The 23210-nt window shown below is 39.0% G+C and overlaps 1 protein-coding gene across 6 annotated transcripts in view; it reads right to left on the bottom strand.

Annotated features, from left to right (window-relative positions):
• Window positions 1–23210, bottom strand: part of LOC134806861 (DE-cadherin) — a 402744-nt gene that overhangs the window by 57759 nt on the left and 321775 nt on the right. For all 6 annotated transcript variants that reach the window (XM_063780280.1, XM_063780271.1, XM_063780293.1 and 3 more), the window contains 5 exons: window positions 22900–23102; window positions 21361–21538; window positions 20737–21229; window positions 20356–20627; window positions 19848–20132 (listed from right to left, as the gene is read on the bottom strand). In XM_063780280.1, coding sequence (XP_063636350.1) covers window positions 19848–20132; window positions 20356–20627; window positions 20737–21229; window positions 21361–21538; window positions 22900–23102 — 1431 coding nt within the window. The remainder of the gene's footprint in view (window positions 1–19847; window positions 20133–20355; window positions 20628–20736; window positions 21230–21360; window positions 21539–22899; window positions 23103–23210) is intronic.

The raw sequence follows: 23210 nt of genomic DNA, 5'->3' as shown, positions 1-23210 counted from the left end.
CTGTCCAACCTATGCATGTATTTCTCAGCTTTATTTGCAAAGAGTTAACTTCAGTTGTCTAATTGCCCGCTAGATGGCGCTGTACCGTGCGTGAAAAATTCTAGTTCGCGGTGTTAAGATTTTTCCGGGAAACATGACCTTCTGGCCGGTACTTAATATTGTCACGCTTTTAATGTACTTGTCACAGTGACTTTATTGAATGTTACTGTGACAAAGTACGAGATGGTGCGAAAATTAAATTCTTTGACTGTAAAGCCTTCTTTTAACGGGCTCCTAGCCTAGTCGGCAGTGACCCTGCCTACGAAGCAGGCAGGTCCCGGGTTCGAATCCTGGTAAGGGCATTTATTTGTATTTATCACTAATATTTATTCCTGAGTTATGGATGTTTTTTATTCATATATATTATACCTATGTATTATATATAGCGTCATCTAGTGCCCCCAACACAAGCATTATTGAGCTTATTTGGGACTAGGACGATCTATGTAAAATCATCCGATAATATTTATTTATTTAATTTACTTAAAACCTACGTTTGAAATAAAACTATGAAAACGGATTATATCGCGTATAATAGCATAGGTACATGATGATGTATTAAGTAACTATCGCGGTAACCGAAGACAATATTCTATCTTACATTTTTTACAATATTGTATAATAAAATAGCATTTATTTTTGGGCCTTTTTACACACTGAGTATCATCCGTTAGTGAGCACGGACATATAGTAAGGGTAAATGTACCTATACACGATACACGACCCATTCATCAATTGACCGAATCGATCAAATCGCCGATCTCTTTTATCCCTCGCAATTTCAACGAGGAAATCAAAAGAAACAAATCTGATACGTGGACGGCCGAGTTAAAAAATAAATTGTATGTACAGGCAAACTAATCTAGATGAAAATCGTTTGGGATTCGCTTTTGAACTTGTTTCTAGTATTTTTTGATCACTAAAGTTTTCACAAATATGAAGGTTATTTTATACCTAAGTACTTAACGTGACAGTACGGACAATGAAATCGACCAATATAGAGTAGATTGTTGCTAAAAGGAAATCATTATCCACGCGTACTCCGAGGGTAAGCTGCGGTTTTAATCTAATAATCTTGTCTACGTGTTGGCACATTAACTAGGGGGGACATGGGACTAGGTACTTATCATATTTATAATGTACCTACGTATTAAGAATCGCACGGATCTAGCCGCCGACATACAATTTAGGTTACGCTCTTATATTCTGAGATAACATGAAAGGTCAATGTGGCTAAGTCGGTCATAGGGGCTATTCCGTCCACGAGCGCACCTATATTTCTTTGATTTTCAATCGTAGGAAAAAAGCCATTTGCTTTTGATTGCTGAGGCTAAAAGCAATCGCTGCTTTGTCGATGACTGGACGTAATACTATGACGGAATTAGCCACATTGACCTTACCTACAGTCACCACACGATATTGTTATGACATTTAGGGTTCTTGCTAAATATTACAGTTTATCTTTGAAACAGATACAAAATATATAAATCATAGATCTAGCCCTAAATTAGCCTGTGGCATTGTTCCCAGGACGCTGGCCGCGTTCCCCCTTTGCACAGTGAGGCTGAGTTTTTGAGCAAAAAAAGGGGCAGCTCGTAGGTCGCCAGACACCCAGACTAGTTTGGTAGAAATTTCTTTTACTAGTTTTTTGGTGTCTGACGACCAGGGACCGAGAGTTTCAATTGCAAGTGCCGCAAATACATAATTCGGTTTCAAGAATGCGTCTTGCTAAATTCGAAATTCCGTAGCGTAAGTATTGAACAACCAATTTAGCTAGAACCCAAAATGGCGTAGCAATCGCAGAGCGTGATGGTACATTCAACGGTACGACGTCAAGTATATGTTCACACTTTTCGCCTTATTATATAGGAATAAGGTGCAAAAGTGTAAACATATCTTTGACGGCGACTGTAACATACTTATTCATATTTCTGGTACTAATTTCCGCTACTAAAATTGTATTAGTTACATAGAAATTACTTACACTTTTTCTCTTTGTATGACAAATTGGTATGATGATAGGTACTACCTACTGCTTACAACTTATAGGAAATTAATGACACGAGTCCATATAGCCTACACGCACAGTAGGCATTCGTTCACTCTAAATATTATAGGTAGAAAAAACTCTGTTATAAATACGTAATCAGACAGAAACGGCATAGCGTAAACAACATTTTTGCCATCATCGCTGTATTCAGTTGAACAAACATTTATTAAAAAAGAAAGAAAACATGTATGTTTTCTTTATACTGAATTTTCCGTGTTCCATTTAAATGTATTCGATTTAGGGCGCGGGAATGGAAATTAAGCTACCCTCCCCATATCAGGGTCCGGCTGGAGATCGCTTCAAATAAGAAATCGAAAACACATACACGCAGATTACTAGATATTATAATATTATTAGATGCACCATTATTCTCATTAACACCAGGGCTAGGAGCCGGTATCTTTAAAAAACCCCGAAATAGCCAAAATTTTGAAGTATTTTGTGTTCTTTTCGTAGGACTGAATCATGTATTTAGGTAACAACTTCGTATTATTAGATTGTCGCATTAAAAATGAAATAATAAACCAAAGAAAGAAAACGAACGTAATCATACCGGTATTTTTGTATGGAGAAAAATACCGGAATCCGACCCCTGCTTAACACATTCACTGGGTTCTTGTATTGGAAATGGGGCACTTGGCACTGAAAGTGTTAAATGTAACTTTGGGAAATAACGATTATCATAATCAAACTTACTACTTACATCATGCTTGAATCTAGAACAGAATACAGAGATAAATAAAAGGTCTTCTCAGCAAGTTTTGCAAATAATAAGTACCTATTGTAGTAATGTATCTATATTATACGATCGGATATTATGTACCGTATTCGAACTTCAAGATATTCACAAGAGACGACACGTACTAGATCCTTTCTAGATACGTTATAGTTTAGATATCAACTAGTTCTCTTTTGCAGCGCAATTCGGGCAACCAATGTCACTTTTACGTCAGATAGAGTAAGATATCTATTAGATGTGAATTGGATCTCTAAGTCATATCCTGTGGAAATCGTTCAAGAGTATCTGCAGAATCGCGCAAATGTCAAATTTGACAGGTTAGATCTTAAACATATCGTTATCGTATCTTGGTGATGTCTACAATATATCTAATAGATGTCTATTTCAAAATCCGAATCGGGCCCTATATCTTGGAATACCTATACTGTTATAAAAGCAAATAATTTATGCAATCACTTATTATTTCTGAAGTCAATACTTCCTCAAATACACTTTACTCAAATCTGGAAGAGATCCCTCAAAGATCCACATCATTCTAATTTTCGTCACACTTTTGGTATTTGACAGGAAATCTTGTACAATTTAGATCTGTGCTTACGGTGGGACAAAATAACAAATAACAGTTCGAGAATTTAATTTCCTGAAAATGACATATCTGTTATACTTTAATATCTGTGTTAAGAGCGCTCTTACAAGAAAAGTCGAAATAATGCAAAATTGATGATACTAGTCGACGAAATTCAGGACTTTGCGCTCATTATTAGAAACAATGAGTACTTGTTCCAGTAAAAGCGTCTTCTTATCTTTATAAATATCGTTGTAAATATTAGAAAAAGGACTTATTAAATTAGTAATGATTTTTTTTCTGATGGTCGTTTCCGAAAAACCCCGTGAAGCACTGAATGGCGAGCTCTTATTTGGAAATGTTGAGAATTTTACTCTGCTAAACCTGGCTATTTTGTATTACTAATACCCTGTACTTTAGGCATATCAAACTATATTTTTCCTACATACCTTTGAGAAAGAGAAAATCAAAGTAAAACGAACTCGATTTTCTCTCCGAAACAAGTGTCAATTCCTACGAAAATCTACTTAATATCGAAGTCATTTTCATACTCAAGCAATCTGCAACGTTTGCTTATACTGTTGGTATACATTAGTGTTTATGAAATTCTACTATAATTTTTTGGCAATTTTTTGAAAACTACTCTATATTACCGATGACGCGCGCTGCGCCAGCTCAGTGCCGCGGCAGAGCTTGTAGAGGTAGGACGTGTGTCGGTCGACTCCGCACATTTTCAACGGCGACGACGAGGTTTTTTATCATTGTGTGCGGCGGGCGCCGTGTAAAACGCTATACTGTGTGCGTGTAAACCGCAACGAGAGACTTTGATCCTAGCACCGTTTTTATAGTATTATAATTTATAATGGTACAGTTTAATAAACTACCGGACAGGATTAAAAATATTTGAAACGACCTGACATTCTATATGTATTTATTTGACTCAAGATAGTACTCAGGGTCTGATGATGGAGCCGGAAGGTGGTCACCGGTACCAATCAACCATGCAACTAAACCACTTCGTGTTTAGGCTCGTTTTATTCATCTCAACAAGATCTTTGACACAAGATAGTACTCAGGGTCTGATGATGGAGCCGGAAGGTGGTCACCGGTACCAATCAACCATGCAACTAAACCACTTCGTGTTTGGGCTCGTTTGATTCGGCTCAACAAGATCTTTGACTTAAGATAGTACTCAGGGTCTGATGATGGAGCCGGAAGGTGGTCACCAGTACCAATCAACAATGCAACTAAACCACTTCGTGTTTAGGCTCGTTTTATTCGTCTCAACAAGATCTTTGACTTAAGATAGTACTCAGGGTCTGATGATGGAGCCGGAAGGTGGTCACCGGTACCAATCAACCATGCAACTAAACCACTTCGTGTTTGGGCTCGTTTGATTCGTCTCAACAAGATCTTTGGCACAAGATAATACTCAGGGTCTGATGATGGAGCCGGAAGGTGGTCACCGGTACCAATCAACCATGCAACTAAACCACTTCGTGTTTAGGCTCGTTTGATTCGTCTCAACAAGATCTTTGACACAAGATAGTACTCAGGGTCTGATGATGGAGCCGGCAGGTGGTCACCGGCAGGGTTGGGCAGTATTTCAATTACATGTATTTAAAATACGTATTTGAAATACATTTTTGTATTTTGTATTTGTATTTCAAATACTACCTGGAAAAGTATTTTGTATTTGGTATTTCAAATACTGAACTCACATGTATTTTGTATTTCAAATACTTCAAGCATCAAAATACATTTCTACAAAATACATTTAATTAAATTCTATAATCCTAAAATGGAACGTTTATTTAAATATAATGTACGACTTGTACGAGGGCAAATACAATGCGCGAGCTATTCTGCGCGGAACTTTTCGTCAACAGCCAGGGTATAGGGTCATTGCAGTAGTTTCCGTCCATGCTCTAGTTTTAGACTACTTGACGGATTAGCAAATAATATATTTCATTTTTAATTTACTACTTGCGAAATATAATTTTGATATCATCATCATCGTAGTCATGGCAAAGTCGATGGAGGAACTCAGCATGATGCTCGATGACCTCAACCGAGTTTCACAACGGGTGGGCTTGAAAATGAACATGGACAAGACGAAACTTATGTCAAATGCCAATGTTGTGCCCATCCCAGTCTCTGTACTCGAAGTTGTTGACTCGTACATCTACCTAGGACAAGTAGTCCAATTAGGTAGGTCCAACTTCGAGAAAGAGGTCAACCGCCGAATCCAACTCGGTTGGGCAGCGTTCGGGAAACTACGTAATGTCTTTTCGTCCGACATACCTCAGTGCCTCAAGACGAAAGTCTTTAATCAATGTGTGTTACCAGTGATGACTTACGGCTCCGAAACGTGGTCTTTCACTATCGGCCTCATCTCAAAACTCAAAGTCGCTCAACGAGCTATGGAGAGGGCTATGCTCGGAGTTTCTCTACGTGATCGAATCAGAAATGAGGAGATCCGTAGACGAACTAAAGTAACCGACATAGCCCACCGGATTAGCAAGCTGAAGTGGCAATGGGCAGGCCACATTGCACGCAGAGAAGATGGCCGATGGGGTCGAAAAGTGCTCGAGTGGAGACCACGGACTAGCAAGCGCAGCGTAGGACGTCCACCCACAAGATGGACAGACGATCTTGTTAAGGTCGCCGGAAGTCGCTGGATGCGGGTCGCTTCCAACCGGCACGTATGGAGGTCCAAGGGGAAAGGCCTATGTTCAGCAGTGGACGTCTTATGGCTGAGATGATGATGATGATGATGATCATCATCATCATCATCATCAGCCTGCTCTCGTCCACTGCTGGACATAGGCCTCTCCTATTGCACGCCATTGAGCACGATTTGCGGCAACTCTGAACCAGCTCTTGCCAGCCGCCTTGCGAAGGTCATCGCTCCATCTAGTCTTAGGGCGTCCTACGCTACGTTTGCCGATGCGCGGTCTCCACTCGAGAACTCGTCTACCCCAACGGTTATCGGTTCTACGGCTAATATGACCGGCCCACTGCCACTTCAGCTTGCTAATCCGGTGGGCTATGTCGACGACTTTAGTTCTCTGACGGATACCTTCATTTCGAATACGATCCCTCAGAGAGACTCCGAGCATAGCCCTTTCCATAGCTCGCTGAGCGACTTTGAATTTATGGACCAGTCCTGGTCTATCCATAATTTTGATATGTAGACAGATATATATATTGTTTCGACATTAAGGATTGAAATCAGTCCAAATCTGTGCAGCAATGTAGGTTTATATTCAAATTTCGTCAAGTGGACGAAAACTAGCGAAATGACCCTATAAGTTTTTAGGAAAGGATATTCGTTAAAAAAAACTAAATGATTAAACAAAAAAATTGAAAGGTATTTTGTATTTGAAATACATTATTTTAAACACTGTAATTTGTATTTTGTATTTCAAATACCCGTCACCAAAGTAATTTGTATTTGGTATTTCAAATACTTTTAAAAATGTATTTTGTAATTTGTATTTGAAATACGTGGAAGCCAGTATTTTGCCCAACCCTGGTCACCGGTACCAATCAACCATGCCACTAAACCACTTCGTGTTTAGGCTCGTTTTATTCGTTTCTATAAGATCTTTGACACAAGATAGTACTCAGGGTCTGATGTTGGAGCCGGAAGGTGGTCACCGGTACCAATCAACCATGCAACTAAACTACTTCGTGTTTAGGCTCGTTTGATTCGTCTCAACAAGACCTTGGACACAAGATAGTACTCAGGATCTGATGATGGAGCTGGAAGGTGGCCACGGGTACCAGTCTACCGTGTAACTGAACCACTTCGTGTTTGGGCTCGTTTGATTTGTCGCAACAAGATCTTTGACACAAGGTAGTACTGAGGGTCTGATGATGGATCCGGAAGGTGGTGACCGGTACCAATCAACCATGCAACTAAACTACTTCGTGTTTGGCTTCGTTCGATTCGTCGCAACAAGATCTTTGACACAAGTTAGTACTCAGGGTCTGATGATGGAGCTGGACTGTGGCCACGGGTACCAGTCTACCATGTAACTGAACCACTTCGTGTTTGGGCTCGTTTGATTTGTCGCAACAAGATCTTTGACACAAGGTAGTACTGAGGGTCTGATGATGGATCCGGAAGGTGGTCACCGGTACCAATCAACCATGCAACTAAACCACTTCGTGTTTAGGCTCGTTTGATTCGTCTCAACAAGATCTTTGACACAAGATAGTACTCAGGGTCTGATGATGGAGCCGGCAGGTGGTCACCGGCAGGGTTGGGCAGTATTTCAATTACATGTATTTAAAATACGTATTTGAAATACATTTTTGTATTTTGTATTTGTATTTCAAATACTACCTGGAAAAGTATTTTGTATTTGGTATTTCAAATACTGAACTCACATGTATTTTGTATTTCAAATACTTCAAGCATCAAAATACATTTCTACAAAATACATTTAATTAAATTCTATAATCCTAAAATGGAACGTTTATTTAAATATAATGTACGACTTGTACGAGGGCAAATACAATGCGCGAGCTATTCTGCGCGGAACTTTTCGTCAACAGCCAGGGTATAGGGTCATTGCAGTAGTTTCCGTCCATGCTCTAGTTTTAGACTACTTGACGGATTAGCAAATAATATATTTCATTTTTAATTTACTACTTGCGAAATATAATTTTGATATCATCATCATCGTAGTCATGGCAAAGTCGATGGAGGAACTCAGCATGATGCTCGATGACCTCAACCGAGTTTCACAACGGGTGGGCTTGAAAATGAACATGGACAAGACGAAACTTATGTCAAATGCCAATGTTGTGCCCATCCCAGTCTCTGTACTCGAAGTTGTTGACTCGTACATCTACCTAGGACAAGTAGTCCAATTAGGTAGGTCCAACTTCGAGAAAGAGGTCAACCGCCGAATCCAACTCGGTTGGGCAGCGTTCGGGAAACTACGTAATGTCTTTTCGTCCGACATACCTCAGTGCCTCAAGACGAAAGTCTTTAATCAATGTGTGTTACCAGTGATGACTTACGGCTCCGAAACGTGGTCTTTCACTATCGGCCTCATCTCAAAACTCAAAGTCGCTCAACGAGCTATGGAGAGGGCTATGCTCGGAGTTTCTCTACGTGATCGAATCAGAAATGAGGAGATCCGTAGACGAACTAAAGTAACCGACATAGCCCACCGGATTAGCAAGCTGAAGTGGCAATGGGCAGGCCACATTGCACGCAGAGAAGATGGCCGATGGGGTCGAAAAGTGCTCGAGTGGAGACCACGGACTAGCAAGCGCAGCGTAGGACGTCCACCCACAAGATGGACAGACGATCTTGTTAAGGTCGCCGGAAGTCGCTGGATGCGGGTCGCTTCCAACCGGCACGTATGGAGGTCCAAGGGGAAAGGCCTATGTTCAGCAGTGGACGTCTTATGGCTGAGATGATGATGATGATGATGATCATCATCATCATCATCATCAGCCTGCTCTCGTCCACTGCTGGACATAGGCCTCTCCTATTGCACGCCATTGAGCACGATTTGCGGCAACTCTGAACCAGCTCTTGCCAGCCGCCTTGCGAAGGTCATCGCTCCATCTAGTCTTAGGGCGTCCTACGCTACGTTTGCCGATGCGCGGTCTCCACTCGAGAACTCGTCTACCCCAACGGTTATCGGTTCTACGGCTAATATGACCGGCCCACTGCCACTTCAGCTTGCTAATCCGGTGGGCTATGTCGACGACTTTAGTTCTCTGACGGATACCTTCATTTCGAATACGATCCCTCAGAGAGACTCCGAGCATAGCCCTTTCCATAGCTCGCTGAGCGACTTTGAATTTATGGACCAGTCCTGGTCTATCCATAATTTTGATATGTAGACAGATATATATATTGTTTCGACATTAAGGATTGAAATCAGTCCAAATCTGTGCAGCAATGTAGGTTTATATTCAAATTTCGTCAAGTGGACGAAAACTAGCGAAATGACCCTATAAGTTTTTAGGAAAGGATATTCGTTAAAAAAAACTAAATGATTAAACAAAAAAATTGAAAGGTATTTTGTATTTGAAATACATTATTTTAAACACTGTAATTTGTATTTTGTATTTCAAATACCCGTCACCAAAGTAATTTGTATTTGGTATTTCAAATACTTTTAAAAATGTATTTTGTAATTTGTATTTGAAATACGTGGAAGCCAGTATTTTGCCCAACCCTGGTCACCGGTACCAATCAACCATGCCACTAAACCACTTCGTGTTTAGGCTCGTTTTATTCGTTTCTATAAGATCTTTGACACAAGATAGTACTCAGGGTCTGATGTTGGAGCCGGAAGGTGGTCACCGGTACCAATCAACCATGCAACTAAACTACTTCGTGTTTAGGCTCGTTTGATTCGTCTCAACAAGACCTTGGACACAAGATAGTACTCAGGATCTGATGATGGAGCTGGAAGGTGGCCACGGGTACCAGTCTACCGTGTAACTGAACCACTTCGTGTTTGGGCTCGTTTGATTTGTCGCAACAAGATCTTTGACACAAGGTAGTACTGAGGGTCTGATGATGGATCCGGAAGGTGGTGACCGGTACCAATCAACCATGCAACTAAACTACTTCGTGTTTGGCTTCGTTCGATTCGTCGCAACAAGATCTTTGACACAAGTTAGTACTCAGGGTCTGATGATGGAGCTGGACTGTGGCCACGGGTACCAGTCTACCATGTAACTGAACCACTTCGTGTTTGGGCTCGTTTGATTTGTCGCAACAAGATCTTTGACACAAGGTAGTACTGAGGGTCTGATGATGGATCCGGAAGGTGGTCACCGGTACCAATCAACAATGCAACTAAACCACTTCGTGTTTGGCTTCGTTCGATTCGTCGCAACAAGATCTTTGACACAAGTTAGTACTCAGGGTCTGATGATGGAGCTGGACTGTGGCCACGGGTACCAGTGTACCATGTAACTGAACCACTTCGTGTTTGGGCTCGTTTGATTCGTCGCAATAAGATGTTTGACACAAGATACTACTCAGGGTCTGATGATGGAGCTGATGATGACAGACAGGTACCCGTCGCCACCTTCGCGCTCCATCATCAGACCCTGAGTACTACCTTGTGTCAAAGATCTTGTTGAGATGAATAAAACGTGCCTAAACACGAAATGGTTTAGTTGCATGGTTGATTGGTACCGGTGACCACCTTCCGGCTCCAACATCAGACCCTGAGTACTATCTTGTGTCAAAGATCTTGTTGAAACGAATAAAACGAGCCTAAACACGAAATGGTTTAGTTGCATGGTTGATTGGTACCGGTGACCACCTTCCAGCTCCATCATCAGACTCTGAGTATCACCTAGTGTCAAAGATCTTGTTGAGACGAATCAAACGATCCTAAACACGATGTGGTTTAGTTGCAGGGTTGATTGGTAATGGTACCTTCCAGCTCCATCATCAGACCCTGAGTACTGTCTTGTGTCAAAGATCTTGTTGAGACGAATCAAACGAGCCCAAACACGAAGTTGTTTAGTTACATGATAGACTGGTACCCGTGGCCACCTTCAAGCTCCATCATCAGACCCTGTGTATCTTCAGTGTCAAAGATCTTGTTGAGACGAATCAAACGAGCCTAATCATGTTACTACATGGTTGATTGGTATCCGTGACCACCTTAATCATCATCAGATCCTCAGTACCAGTTCGTTTTTAAACCCTCGTTGATACAAACTTTACAACCTATAGGTTCCAAATGCAATGACGAAACATGTAAATAAGCGAGTAGGTACCTATAATTTCTTTCGAGTAATATACCTTCATAAGTACAAGTATGGGGCTATTCATAAATTACGTCGTTTCAAATGGGAGGAGTGGGGGGGTCTGGACATCGGATGATGGTAACATGACGTAGGAGGAAACAGATTCATCCGAAGCTTGATTTTTGGATGATTTGAGGGGTGGGGGGGGGTCAAAAATCGTCAAAAATAGATGACGTAATTTATGAACAGCCCCTATGTACATTTGCACTGCATTTAGTATTTTCGTACTTACCAAATAACAGTTTTAGAACTTTAAAAGTTAAGTACAGTTAGTGTTGTTATGGTTGATTTCAATATGCTTCGCGAAGGATCAAGAATGTTTAATCCATCATTGTAGTGCGAGTGTGGTAGAAGGGATCGGCGTACTGAGCTCGCACGGCCTGCCGCAGCGCGTAAAATACCTAAACTCGCTCAACGCCGAAATGTAATAGCGCTCTTAACTAGGTGTATCAAATTGGCGGAATAAGGTGACAACTCTGAGTAATGCCCAAGGCGATTCTTGATAAAATGGAAATTATGTTCAACAGGGAAATCAGAGCTAACGGGAAAATTGTAGTGCTTTAGTTCTACCCTCCCCGTCTGAATTTATGTAACGCCATTTCGCTGAAATGGTCGCTAGTGGCATGTTGGGTATCATAATCTGGTAAAAAGGTTTTTATGGGCCTCCCTTTGCCTTGTGTCATAAATATGTATACAGTTTTCGTTGGAATAAGGTGCAAGACGTAAACAATGTAATATTAAGATGTTAGCTGCATGATTGATATATGTTTTCTCTTTTGTATAAGAATGAGATAAACTAGTATTTGGCAAGCTAATGTTGCCGATGATAAGCTAAAATGTTGTGTAGGTGAGGCTCGACATATTATAAGCCGATTACCTAATTGAGGCCCGATAACATTATTAACATTTGAATTTGTATCTCCTTGGATTTCACGGGGCTATACCTACACCCCGGTCTTTTGATAAATACGCTTGCGTGGGGATACAGATCCAACACGTAGAGGCCCCTTGGAGAGTTTTAATGTCATGTAGAATTATTGTTCTGTATTTATATGGGGAGAGGGTAATGTTTCATCCCAAAGGGCTATTGCATTTCACCCGGAACTAAACACACATAGTGTGTTACATTGCAACTTCCTTGACCTGGTGTTAAGTAAACATGATATTATAGTACCCCTGAGTACGGACCTATTAAACTAACTATAGGTAAGTATACCCAAGTGGCTGTACGTGTACGTACACCAGTTTGAACATTACGAATAACTTCCTAATTTCACGAGACACATGGTATAAACCTGCGTTGTTAGTATTTAGATAAAGAATGTGTTTAAAGTTTATTATATGTAGATAAAGTAATTTTAGATGATAAAGACTGGCAAAGAGACATAATTAAGAATATAATAATCAATAGCATTATTTCTATATCATTTGGGCATTAATTCCGCCATTTGTATATACTTTATTTGAGATAGGTATTGTACAATAAAGTTTAAAATAAATAAACAATATAGTTAAGACAACGCACAGCCAATAGAAGATAAAACCTATTTTAGGGTTCCGTACCCAAAAGGTAAAAACGGGACCCTGTTACTAAGATTCCGCTGTCCGTCCGTCTGTCCGTCTGTCTGTCCGTCCGTCTGTTACCAGGCTGTATCTCATGAACCGTGATCAGCTAGGCAGTTGAAAAATTCACAGATGATGGATGTATTTCTGTTGCAAATACTAAAAACGGAATAAAATAAATATTTAAGTGGGGCCCCCATATAAACGTGATTTTTTCCGTTTGTTGCGTAATGGTACGGAACCCTTCGTGCGCGAGTCCGACTCGCACTTGTTCATCTACGGCACCAGCTTAATTTAACCAGCCTATCAGTTAACCCTAGCGGATACCATCATGACACTGAATAGGTACATATAATGCGGTCAAAATGTACACCAGTAAACAGTCGAGCACTTTGTATGGAGATTACAATATCAGTGGGACGTCAAGCGGCGATATACGATGCGGAAATGTCCGAAACTGTATACTTTGCTAATACGTAATGTACGAGGGAGCTATTCTAGTTTAAAATATTATAATAGGGATGATGACACATGTTGAATTTTATAACAAAACCTAGTAAAATAGATAGCAAATGAGCAATTTATCACAATAATGTGGATATTAAAATAATATATGGTAATAATACAAAAATACAGGACCTGAAAGTTCCAAAATTTAAGTTTTTTTTAACTTCCAAGAAGGAAATAAGTAAGGATACCATTCGATTCCTTAAATTTTATCCAAAAAAGATTGTATAGCAACTATGTACATAAACGCAATATTTGACCGACAAAAACGCAATTATCTTGTTTTTTCCATACATTCCATACTTCAAGATGGACTCTCAGTGACCTTGACGTCACGGTCACTTATCGTTTTGTTAGGGGCGTTTCACGAGTGAAGTACGATTGTCAGACTTTGACTATCATTTCTGAGTTTTGTATTGCTTTATTGCAATGGGTCCCATAGAGACATTTGATCCTAAAAACAAACCTGATCGATTGATATCGTAAATGAAAATTTGTCATCTAGCCTATTGAATATAGATGTCTTGATAAAAAGACCCGTTTGCGGTTTCCTTAAGCAATTTGAAAACGAAAATCGGTAAAAACTGACCAATGCACATAAATTAGGGTAATCATTAAAAACAGAAAAAGTAAGGGCAAATCTCCTAGCGTGGTACGCGCATGAGATGTGGAGGGAGGTACGAGGAAAGAAAAACCGAGGAAAAGTTGGATGGACTCTGTGAGAGATGATATGAAACGAACGCAAGTGAATGATGAGATGACGGGCGACAGAGAGGTATGGAAGAAAAAGAAATGCTGCACCGACCCTGTAAATGGGACAAGGGCAAGCGAATGATGAATAAAAAAATTAATAGCTAGTCCAAGCATCAAAAAAGTAAGTTTTAAAAAAAAACTAGGTATGTATGATAATGTACAGGTTAGGTCAGATTTTTTCGCCCTTGACTAGACCTACAATATTACATTTTCCTAGAATTCATCTTGCTGCCTAACAATTGATATTTGCTACCAATGTCGTTCGTTATCGCACCTCCATTTCCCGGAATACTCGCTTTAACTTTACGAAGGCAAATCACGTCAGTGGCGCCGATGATTTGTTCCCGCGATATCGAAATATCACAGTCAAGAGACAGTGACAGTAATATACTTCCAAATATTTTAGTATTCACGTTCGACGGTTCAATTTCGCGGACGAAACGACAGATCATCCACACTACTCCAGGCTAGCTCTACCCTGAGGCCAATCTAAACTTACATTTGACATCAAATTGATATCTAACTGATGTAATTTTGTTCTCATTCGCCTGTGCTTCTCACTCGCGCCGATACATGTGAGTACAAATATGAGCGAAATGCAACGCGCAAATGATAAATTAATTTACAAATTCGGGTACTTATTCGTCCCCCTCGCTGTCGAGACCTCAGGCTGCTGGTGCGCTGAGGGTATGTCCTTCCTCCGGGAGCTGGGTCGTCGCCTGCTTGAAAGAGGCCTTGACCCCCGCTCCGGGTTTTTCGGGACGGGCTTCAGTAGGCATTTTTTTTTATACTTATTTAGTTTATATTTATATTTAAGTTTAGTTTTTAATTAGTTTTATTTTTAGATAAAGTTTAATAAATTCGTAAATTCTTAAAACTATTTACAATTAACATTTAGATATCATTTTGATGACAAAGTGTACGTTCGAAATGGCCTCCCTGTAACTAGCACCATGAGTTGTATTTTGCGAGGCATATGTGCATATTTGTGGATGTTTTACATATAAATTCTCCGCTCTATTTCTTCTGTATTACAATTTTTAGCAAAAACAACTAAAACCAGACATTGATATACGTTACTTAAATGTTCATGCTAAGATTCATAATATTTCAGCATGTTTTAAAATGAGAGCGTAACATCGACTGAATGTGCGTCGGTTTTGAGCGTCGAGTTTGTGGCTCGTAAAGATGGACTACTCTGTACATTTAAATCTACTCTGACAATATCGCCTAGACAGCACGAGCTCAATTGATATTGAAAGTGATTTTCGACAATTTTCGCGTTTCATGGCTTTATAAGACGTCATTTCGCGTATTTGAGACGTGTTCATGCAAATTAAGCTTTATTATCTAGTTTATTAAAGCCTATTTTCACGTGAAAACGAGTAAAAGACATGCATAGGTATCTATAGATGTAGTGGTAGAGAATGGAGTTAAGTCGAATGTTCATGTTCGAATTCACAAGCTAACCTCTTCTCTAGTAATACACATTTCCCAATAATTTAGGTAAAGGTACCTACTGTCACAGTCACCTGCACCATAATTTTGCGCTCGCAAGAGATGGCGCCACGACCTTGACGTAAAAACACGATATCAAATATAACAGATGCAGTGTTATTTAAAGTGTTTTGTTTCAAAACAATATCAAGCGAACTGTCAATAACATATTTTATCGCCAAATGCAATATATAGTGTGTCAACACCAAATTTTCCATTTTCCTACCCTCGTCACAGGGATTTACCGACAGACACACAGACATGACGTTAAATTATGAATCTATATCGTGTAACACATAATATTGACTTGTGTTGGCAGAATCGGAACGTAAATAATAAATTAGTTTTTGTGGCAAGATTGATACGTATGTAAATTAAAACCCGTTTTATACACTGAAACAGATGTCATATACTAATCAAAAAGTGACCAAGCCTAAGGCTTGTGTTGTGGGTACTCAGACAACGATATACAGTGTGTGTCTTTCATAACGACACTAATTTTAAGGGCTGAAAGTATAAGTCCTAATGAACTGAAATTAGCATATTTAGTTAAAAAATAAAAAATAAAAATTTTCATACAAATTAATTGGGCACGCAATGTATCAGTAATAAACTTAATTAAACTTAACAGTTGACATGTGATTTCATTGAAATTTCGCTCTTAGTGACATACTGACACCTATTACAATTACCTACATCGTACATGTCGGTGACACTTTTGATTGACAAGACCGTCAAAAATCATGACAAGTGACCTTGTTCGTAAGAAAAGGACTTAACCGCCCTGCTATCGCGAAACACTTTGCGAAGTTTCTCCTCTCTTTCTCACTCACAAAAGTTGCTTGAGGAGAAACTTCGCAAGTGTTTCTTGGTCAAAGTTCGATTAACGCTAGTCTAGCATGTTGCATAGCTTCGCCATACATTAGAATCATATCCGCTAATTCCTGCGATGGTCGTGGCCTTCGAGCAACACCGGCTTCCGACACATCGGAAGGGAGGGGCCCAAGCGATATCTCACCGTACAAATCTTTCTGCCATTTTTCGCGGGGGGAAAGGTGCACACAGTCGCACTTCTCACACACTTACATACAAAATCCAATCTGTAATGACGACACAAATACATAGAAAATGACACACGTCAAAGACAAATCTTGCAAACCTCGATCTCTTTTTGTGTACGGACGAGTGACAAGTGTCACAACACGCACACTAACACATTTTCGTTGAAGTATGTTATTGTATTCTGAGAGATGAGAAGTCGGATTTGTCGCTCGACCGATCCGCAATTTCTACTGAGCGAGCAAAATCGATAAATCCAACAATTACATGAGACTAAAATATAATAATTATGTTTGAATGTAATTAAACGTATGATATGTAAAAAAAAATATTACATGTGAAATGTAACACTTTCTTTTTGTAAATTTGATGTCCCCGACCTCTTTTTATAACAAAAAACCGAGCAAACAGGCATTTTTGTGCAGCAGTGTTCACGCGCGCGTCTGGACTCGGTCTAGTGAAAAATCCAAGTGCAACTAGTTTTATTACCCGCGCTAGATTAGATTGACGCGCGAATCTTGTACCTCGGCAGAGGGGAAATAGTGCGAATGCCGCCTCCCTTCCGTGTTGCTCGAAGGTCGTGGCATTTTGGCAAGAAAATTATGACATGACAATTTCATGAAAAAAGTCACCTAAATTTACGTCAACCTACCTGCATCCTGTCATACCAGCCAGTGCCGTCAAAGATTGATGTAAGTAGGTAACTTTGTGTTAACTAAGAAGACGGAATCAGATAAAAGTACCGATTGACAACTTCACATTGATTGGGTTGAAGTGTCAAGATAACATCGAGTTTGTTGATCAACACAGACATTCCTAATAAATTTAATAAGCATGTTTGAACTAGGTAATGTGATTTCTAAGAAGTGATAATAAATGTATGTGCAGTGATTTTTGATATCAGTCTAGTTCAGTGAATATTGCGATTCATAAATGTGGTGGCTAAGACACAGAAAGATTTGTTGATGTAAATTTGTTGTGCTAGTGTGGTAAAAATCGCGTATGTTTTAAATTGCAGTGTTTTCTAGTGGATAATTCAGTAAATAAGTTAACGTCGGCAATAGTTCCGAGTTACTTTAACGTTTTGATCGAATTTAAATGGAAACGAAACTAGCTCTTCCTCTCTGAAACGTCAAATAAATGTTTGCATTACATTGCTGATCGAGAATTTTTAAAAAATTAATTACTCTTAATAATAAAAGGTAATCGTTATATTCTTTTGATAAAACTGTTAACAGCACTTTAAACTATCGTTACTTAACACCAATGTCGTTATGAAAGACACACATAATAAATTCCCTTACCAGGATTCGAACCCAGGACCATCGGCTTCATAAGCAGTGTCATTATCCACTAGGCCAGACCGGTACCGATATTGAACATTAAAAAACTTGAATATCGACAAGATAGATTAATACCGGGTGAGGCCTGTAACACGAGCAAAGAATTAAAACATAGATTGTACTCCTCAAACCGTGACACTATTGTTCAACAACTTTTAAAAATTATGAAGTATTTTGACTCCCTATTTTTCATACAAAATAAATATTATCTTCAATGGACGCCATCGCCACGCCATATCATTGTGATCGACGTTGCTTGTCACGCCTTAAACATAACAAAATTCGCAATACATTGCGTCTTAGAATAAACTTTAAAGTGTATTAAAAATCAAACCACAAGTTATTTTTAAAAGTCGCTGAACAAATGTTGGTCAGTATGAGGAGTACAGCCTACAGTTTAATTTTTTGCTCATGTTACAGGCCACACCCGGTATATCTTTCAGTTTCGAAAAAATAAACAAAAATGCTCAACGTATGACGATTTCGATTTGAATTATTTTTATTCAGCGCTCAAAAATTAAGAACTCAAATTTGGGTTACGTAAATATTTGATCATTCTGACGATAAGAAAGTCTAGACTTGTATTCGTGTTATGACTAAGTTCAAACTATTATTTTAGTAAACTTGTTTTACTTGTTTTTAAATTTTCACTTAAATATTCTTAGTTGTTTTTCAATGTCTTAATTGGTTTTCTCGGTAAAATGTTTTTGTATTTCGAACGCAAACAATGTAAGAACTACAATATCACCAAAAGCAACGTGTTTCACAAGCCGAACGTTCCACCTCCAAATCTATTCCGGAAACTGTTGCGAATTTTGGCCTATAAATCATTTCGAAGCAGCATAATACGTTGATTAAAATTTTGCCCCAAATTCGGATATTAGTTAGGGGGACACGCGAAACTACACTGATTCGGCTTCGTTAGCGCGTGAACCTGATAACGCTCTTAATAGACTATTCAGTTTAGGAGATTCTGTTCCACAAAACAACATACAGGCCTTATAAAACATACACACATACGACTTTTTACAAAGTTAAGTATGCTCGCTATTGACTCAATGCGCATTTTAGTAAACGAAAATTAAATCTCGTAATCATTTATTGATTTCAAGTTGCGAAATGAAGAAGCGGTTGTTTAAGTTTGTCCGAAAACCATAACAACCTCCAGTGAATAAGGAAAATGGACTTCCTATTGACAGACTTATCGTTATTTTCCTACTTTATCCCGGATGAAGTTAAGCGTCCAAAATACCCTTAAGTCGACCTTACGGAAGCGTGAAACCAAATCCCTATCGACGGGTAAATTTGCATAAAAAATTGACAGGCCCCAACAAGCTGGCACAATCGCTCTTAATCGTGAAACCCGAGAATTTGAAAGCGCAGAGAACGGTGTACGATGACTTGAGGTCGAGTTTTTGTCCCTGTTGTCTTATAGTAAAGGTAAGCCGGGTGACTGTTCAAACGAACGTGACCTAAATACTGACCAAAATCCCCAAACGAATTACAATCTTAACTTCTTTGTTTTAAGATCTTCAATCGAGAAACATAAAACGCGAATTCTTAGTGGAACTGCAAGGACTAGTACCAATTCAACGCTAAGGAATAGCTCATTGCCTATTATTTTTACAGTGCTCTCGTAAACCTCGCTAAATGTACACGCACTAAAATTCTTCCGCAAGAGGGTTCAGTTCTGATGGCTCCATTGAAATTTATTGATAGCAATTCTTTAAAAATTGTCTATAAAGCGGGTTGAACGAGTGAAATTTCATGTTCTTTAGCAAATAAGAGGTAAAGCGCATTGAATGCCGATATTGATGGATCAATTAGTTTCGTTCTTTCGTCGGATTAATAACGGATGTTTCCTTTATCCTGGTATTATAAATATTGTTGATTTTGAGTAACTAAACTATTCTTTGTACTTACATTAGTCAGGAAGGGTGCGTTGTCGTTGATGTCCGTCAACTGCAGAATGACTTCTGTGGTCGATCTCAAGCTGTCTGAACCGAGTTTGCCCCCTTGGTCAGCAGCCACTATGAGGACCTGCCAGGTTGAATACCCGGTAGGAGGGTCCCGGTCCAAAGGCTTCGTCAGTCGAAGGCATCCATCATCGTCGATTTTGAGAAACTCCTTTTGTTCGTGTTTGACTAAAGAATAATGGATGTTTTGCGGAGCGTTACGGTCTTTGATATCTGGGTCGTATGCTTCAACCTGTGGAATAAATATTACATTAATTACAGTTATAATGTATGACTAATATCTAATTAGGTATTTCTGTACTATATCATTATTACGATCGCGGCTGCCGCTCTCGTATCCAACTAACGAGTCATATGAGAAAGTTCCGCACTCTAGAATCGTTACAGCTGCTTAAATCATCAAACGCCAATCGAAAAGTAAATTAAGGCCAATGATACTGATACGAGTTACTAACCTTAACCATACATCCTTCATACAACTTCTCTTCTTCAATGGTCTTCGAATAATTGGCTACGAATATAGGCGGGTTGTCGTTCAAGTTTTCGATATTGATAATAACTTTCGCGTAGTCTTCGTACAGGCCGTCGAAAGCGCGGACATCCAGACTGTAGCTAGTAATATTTTCGTAGTCGAGTTTGTTGTTAACTCTTATTTCGCCTGTGATGGGGCTGATCACAAAAGCATCGTAGGTGTTGCCAGCGACGATGCTGAAGGAGACATTGGAAGCTGAAAATAAAAAGACTAAGTTAATACTTTGTTCAAACAGAAAAAAAACAGATCAAAACTTATCACGGGAATTTGTAAATGCTATGTGATGATGGTGTCTGAAACTTACCTGAATCTTTGTCTACCGTCGCAACTTGTGTCACCAACACGTTAATATTAGCGTTTTCCGCTATCGACTCAGCAATATAAGTATCTTGTGTAAAGTGAGGCGGATTGTCGTTTTTATCAGCTATCTCTATCCTAAACACTTGTTGGCCAGAATTGTGTTTCCCAGGAATCAGAGCAGATTCAGAATTGTCAGTGGCAATAATTTTGATATTGTAGTATGTTTGTTCTTCTCTATCGAACTCTTTGAGCGTGGTGATGTTGCCAGTGATACTGTCAATGGAGAAAGGGTCTGAAGGATCGGCAAGTTCGTAAGTCACTTGGTTGTTTGCTGAAGTACCGTCAGCGTCAAAAGCTCTGACTTGCATGACGGGTGTGCCTGGAGGTTCGTTTTCTAGAACACTCCCTGATCTTACTTCACTGAATATAGGAATGTTATCGTTTACATCTTCTACTTCTATTTGAATTATAGTTTCTGCCGCTAAGTTATAATTATTCTGGAAAGGAAAAAAACAAAATTATTTGGATTAATTCTTCTTTTGAACTTTTCTAACAAAATTAACACTGACAATATCATTATGTTTCACATCAGCCAAAATTTTAAATGCTGAAATTCTTAAATATTTACCTGTACTCTCACTGTTAAAGTATAATCTGTAATTTTTTCGAAGTCTAAATGGTTCCCCAGCTTAATATAAGCTGTGTCGGCTTCAGACTCTAATACAAACGTATGCCATTTGTTCGTCTGTTCAGTCTGACCCATCACAAGTTCGAACAGAACTTTCTTCTCTTCGGGAATATTTGAACTGCAAACAAAAAATATTCAAAATAATTATCGACCAGTGTCCATCGTTCGAAAGTAGTTATCACTGTCAAATGAAACATCTAAAGGCGGGATTCCACCAGTGTGCGGCACTATGCGGTACAAGCATATTCAGTACAAAAATGCACACTGGTTGAATCCCGCTTTAAGGCATACTATTTATAAAAAATACCTTGCGATTGTTAAATTAATAATATATGCTTTGTGTGATTGATGTATCACAATATTCACAATGACGCTGGACACCCGAAAATGTTAACTTAATATATTTATCGCTCTACCCTACAGCAGGCATCTGCGTCTTAACCAACAAAATCTCACATTGTTCAACAAATTCACAACTACAAACACGTGCACTAACATCCTTAGTTATTATAATTGACAAAGGATTCATAATTGGGAGGGCGAAATATGGAGGTTATTCAAAACCGTGTTCAGGGTAGCCACAATAGAATTAAGGTGTTTGTATTCAGGGCGCAGAGAGCGACATCTGGTTTACATCGGTCTATTAGTGGATGCTTCGTCTATAAATGGTCGATGTCTATGGAGACTTAAGTTTAGAGGGTGTATAAAGTTAACGCAAAATGTCTGAAGATTAACATAAAACTCTTTTGCAACCTAACAATGTGCCGAAGAGAATTTTCAAAAATTGCAAAGTTCCTATAAAATGTGTGCTTGTATTTTTTTCTGCACATTTATTTCCAAAACCTCTTACATCGAATGCTATGACATGACATATGAAATAGACGCATAATGAGTGGCGTAAATGTTAAATGAAACAGTCGTCAACGTTAAGAACATTGAGTAATAATAGTAATAATCTCTGATCTGAACGGGAACTTTCTAAGTGGAAATATGCGTGAGTTTTTTTTGTGAAATTTTCCAGAAATTGCGGAAAGTTTGAGAATGTTCTGCGACTTGCACATTGCTATTCGCAAATGCATTTGAGTCTACAAGGGTTAAATTTAAATCACGCACGGGAAAATATGTAGTAGTGTATCTTAGAAATCGGATATAACTTAAATCTATTAACTAATATTATTTTACACGCGTTCTGGCATTGATAATTCATGGATAATCAAAAAACGTGACATTGAAAATGCTTAATTTGTATTTAATAACTATATCATTCCGTTTCAGTAAGATAATTATACACTATACAGTCGTTATTCTTTTTTGAAGCATCAAATTTTGAAGCGTTATTTTACCCATGTACTTTTATAATTAACCGTTAGGGCACGTTTTACGTTTAAGAGGACATAACATTGCAAGGAAATCGTGTAGAACACAATAACTTGTACAAAAACCACCAACGACCAAATAAAACTACAAAAAAATACTTACACTGCTCTAACTGTAGCTATATGCGCATTGAAATCCGCATAATTTTCTTTTAATCTTATCGGCCCATCTGGAACTTCTATGAAGGAAGGACTTTTCTTGTTAGACTCCACCACTTGGATGTCCAAAGTTATGGAGCTCTGCTGCGGCGGGTCGCCCATGTCCTTAACTATTGCGCTCAACTTGAATTTGTAGCCAGGCACTTTCTGTTGGGACAAGTTTTGAATTATTGCCGGTATCTCAACTTGAAATTGAATATTTATATTCGCGCTCAGTAGATTTATTTTCTTAAATTACGAGTGTATCAGTAGGGT

This window comes from Cydia splendana, chromosome 1, assembly GCF_910591565.1.
Source record: "Cydia splendana chromosome 1, ilCydSple1.2, whole genome shotgun sequence".
Taxonomy (NCBI): domain Eukaryota; kingdom Metazoa; phylum Arthropoda; class Insecta; order Lepidoptera; family Tortricidae; genus Cydia; species Cydia splendana.
The sequence above is the reverse complement of the archived record's forward strand: the minus strand, read 5'-3'. Positions and strand labels throughout refer to the sequence as shown.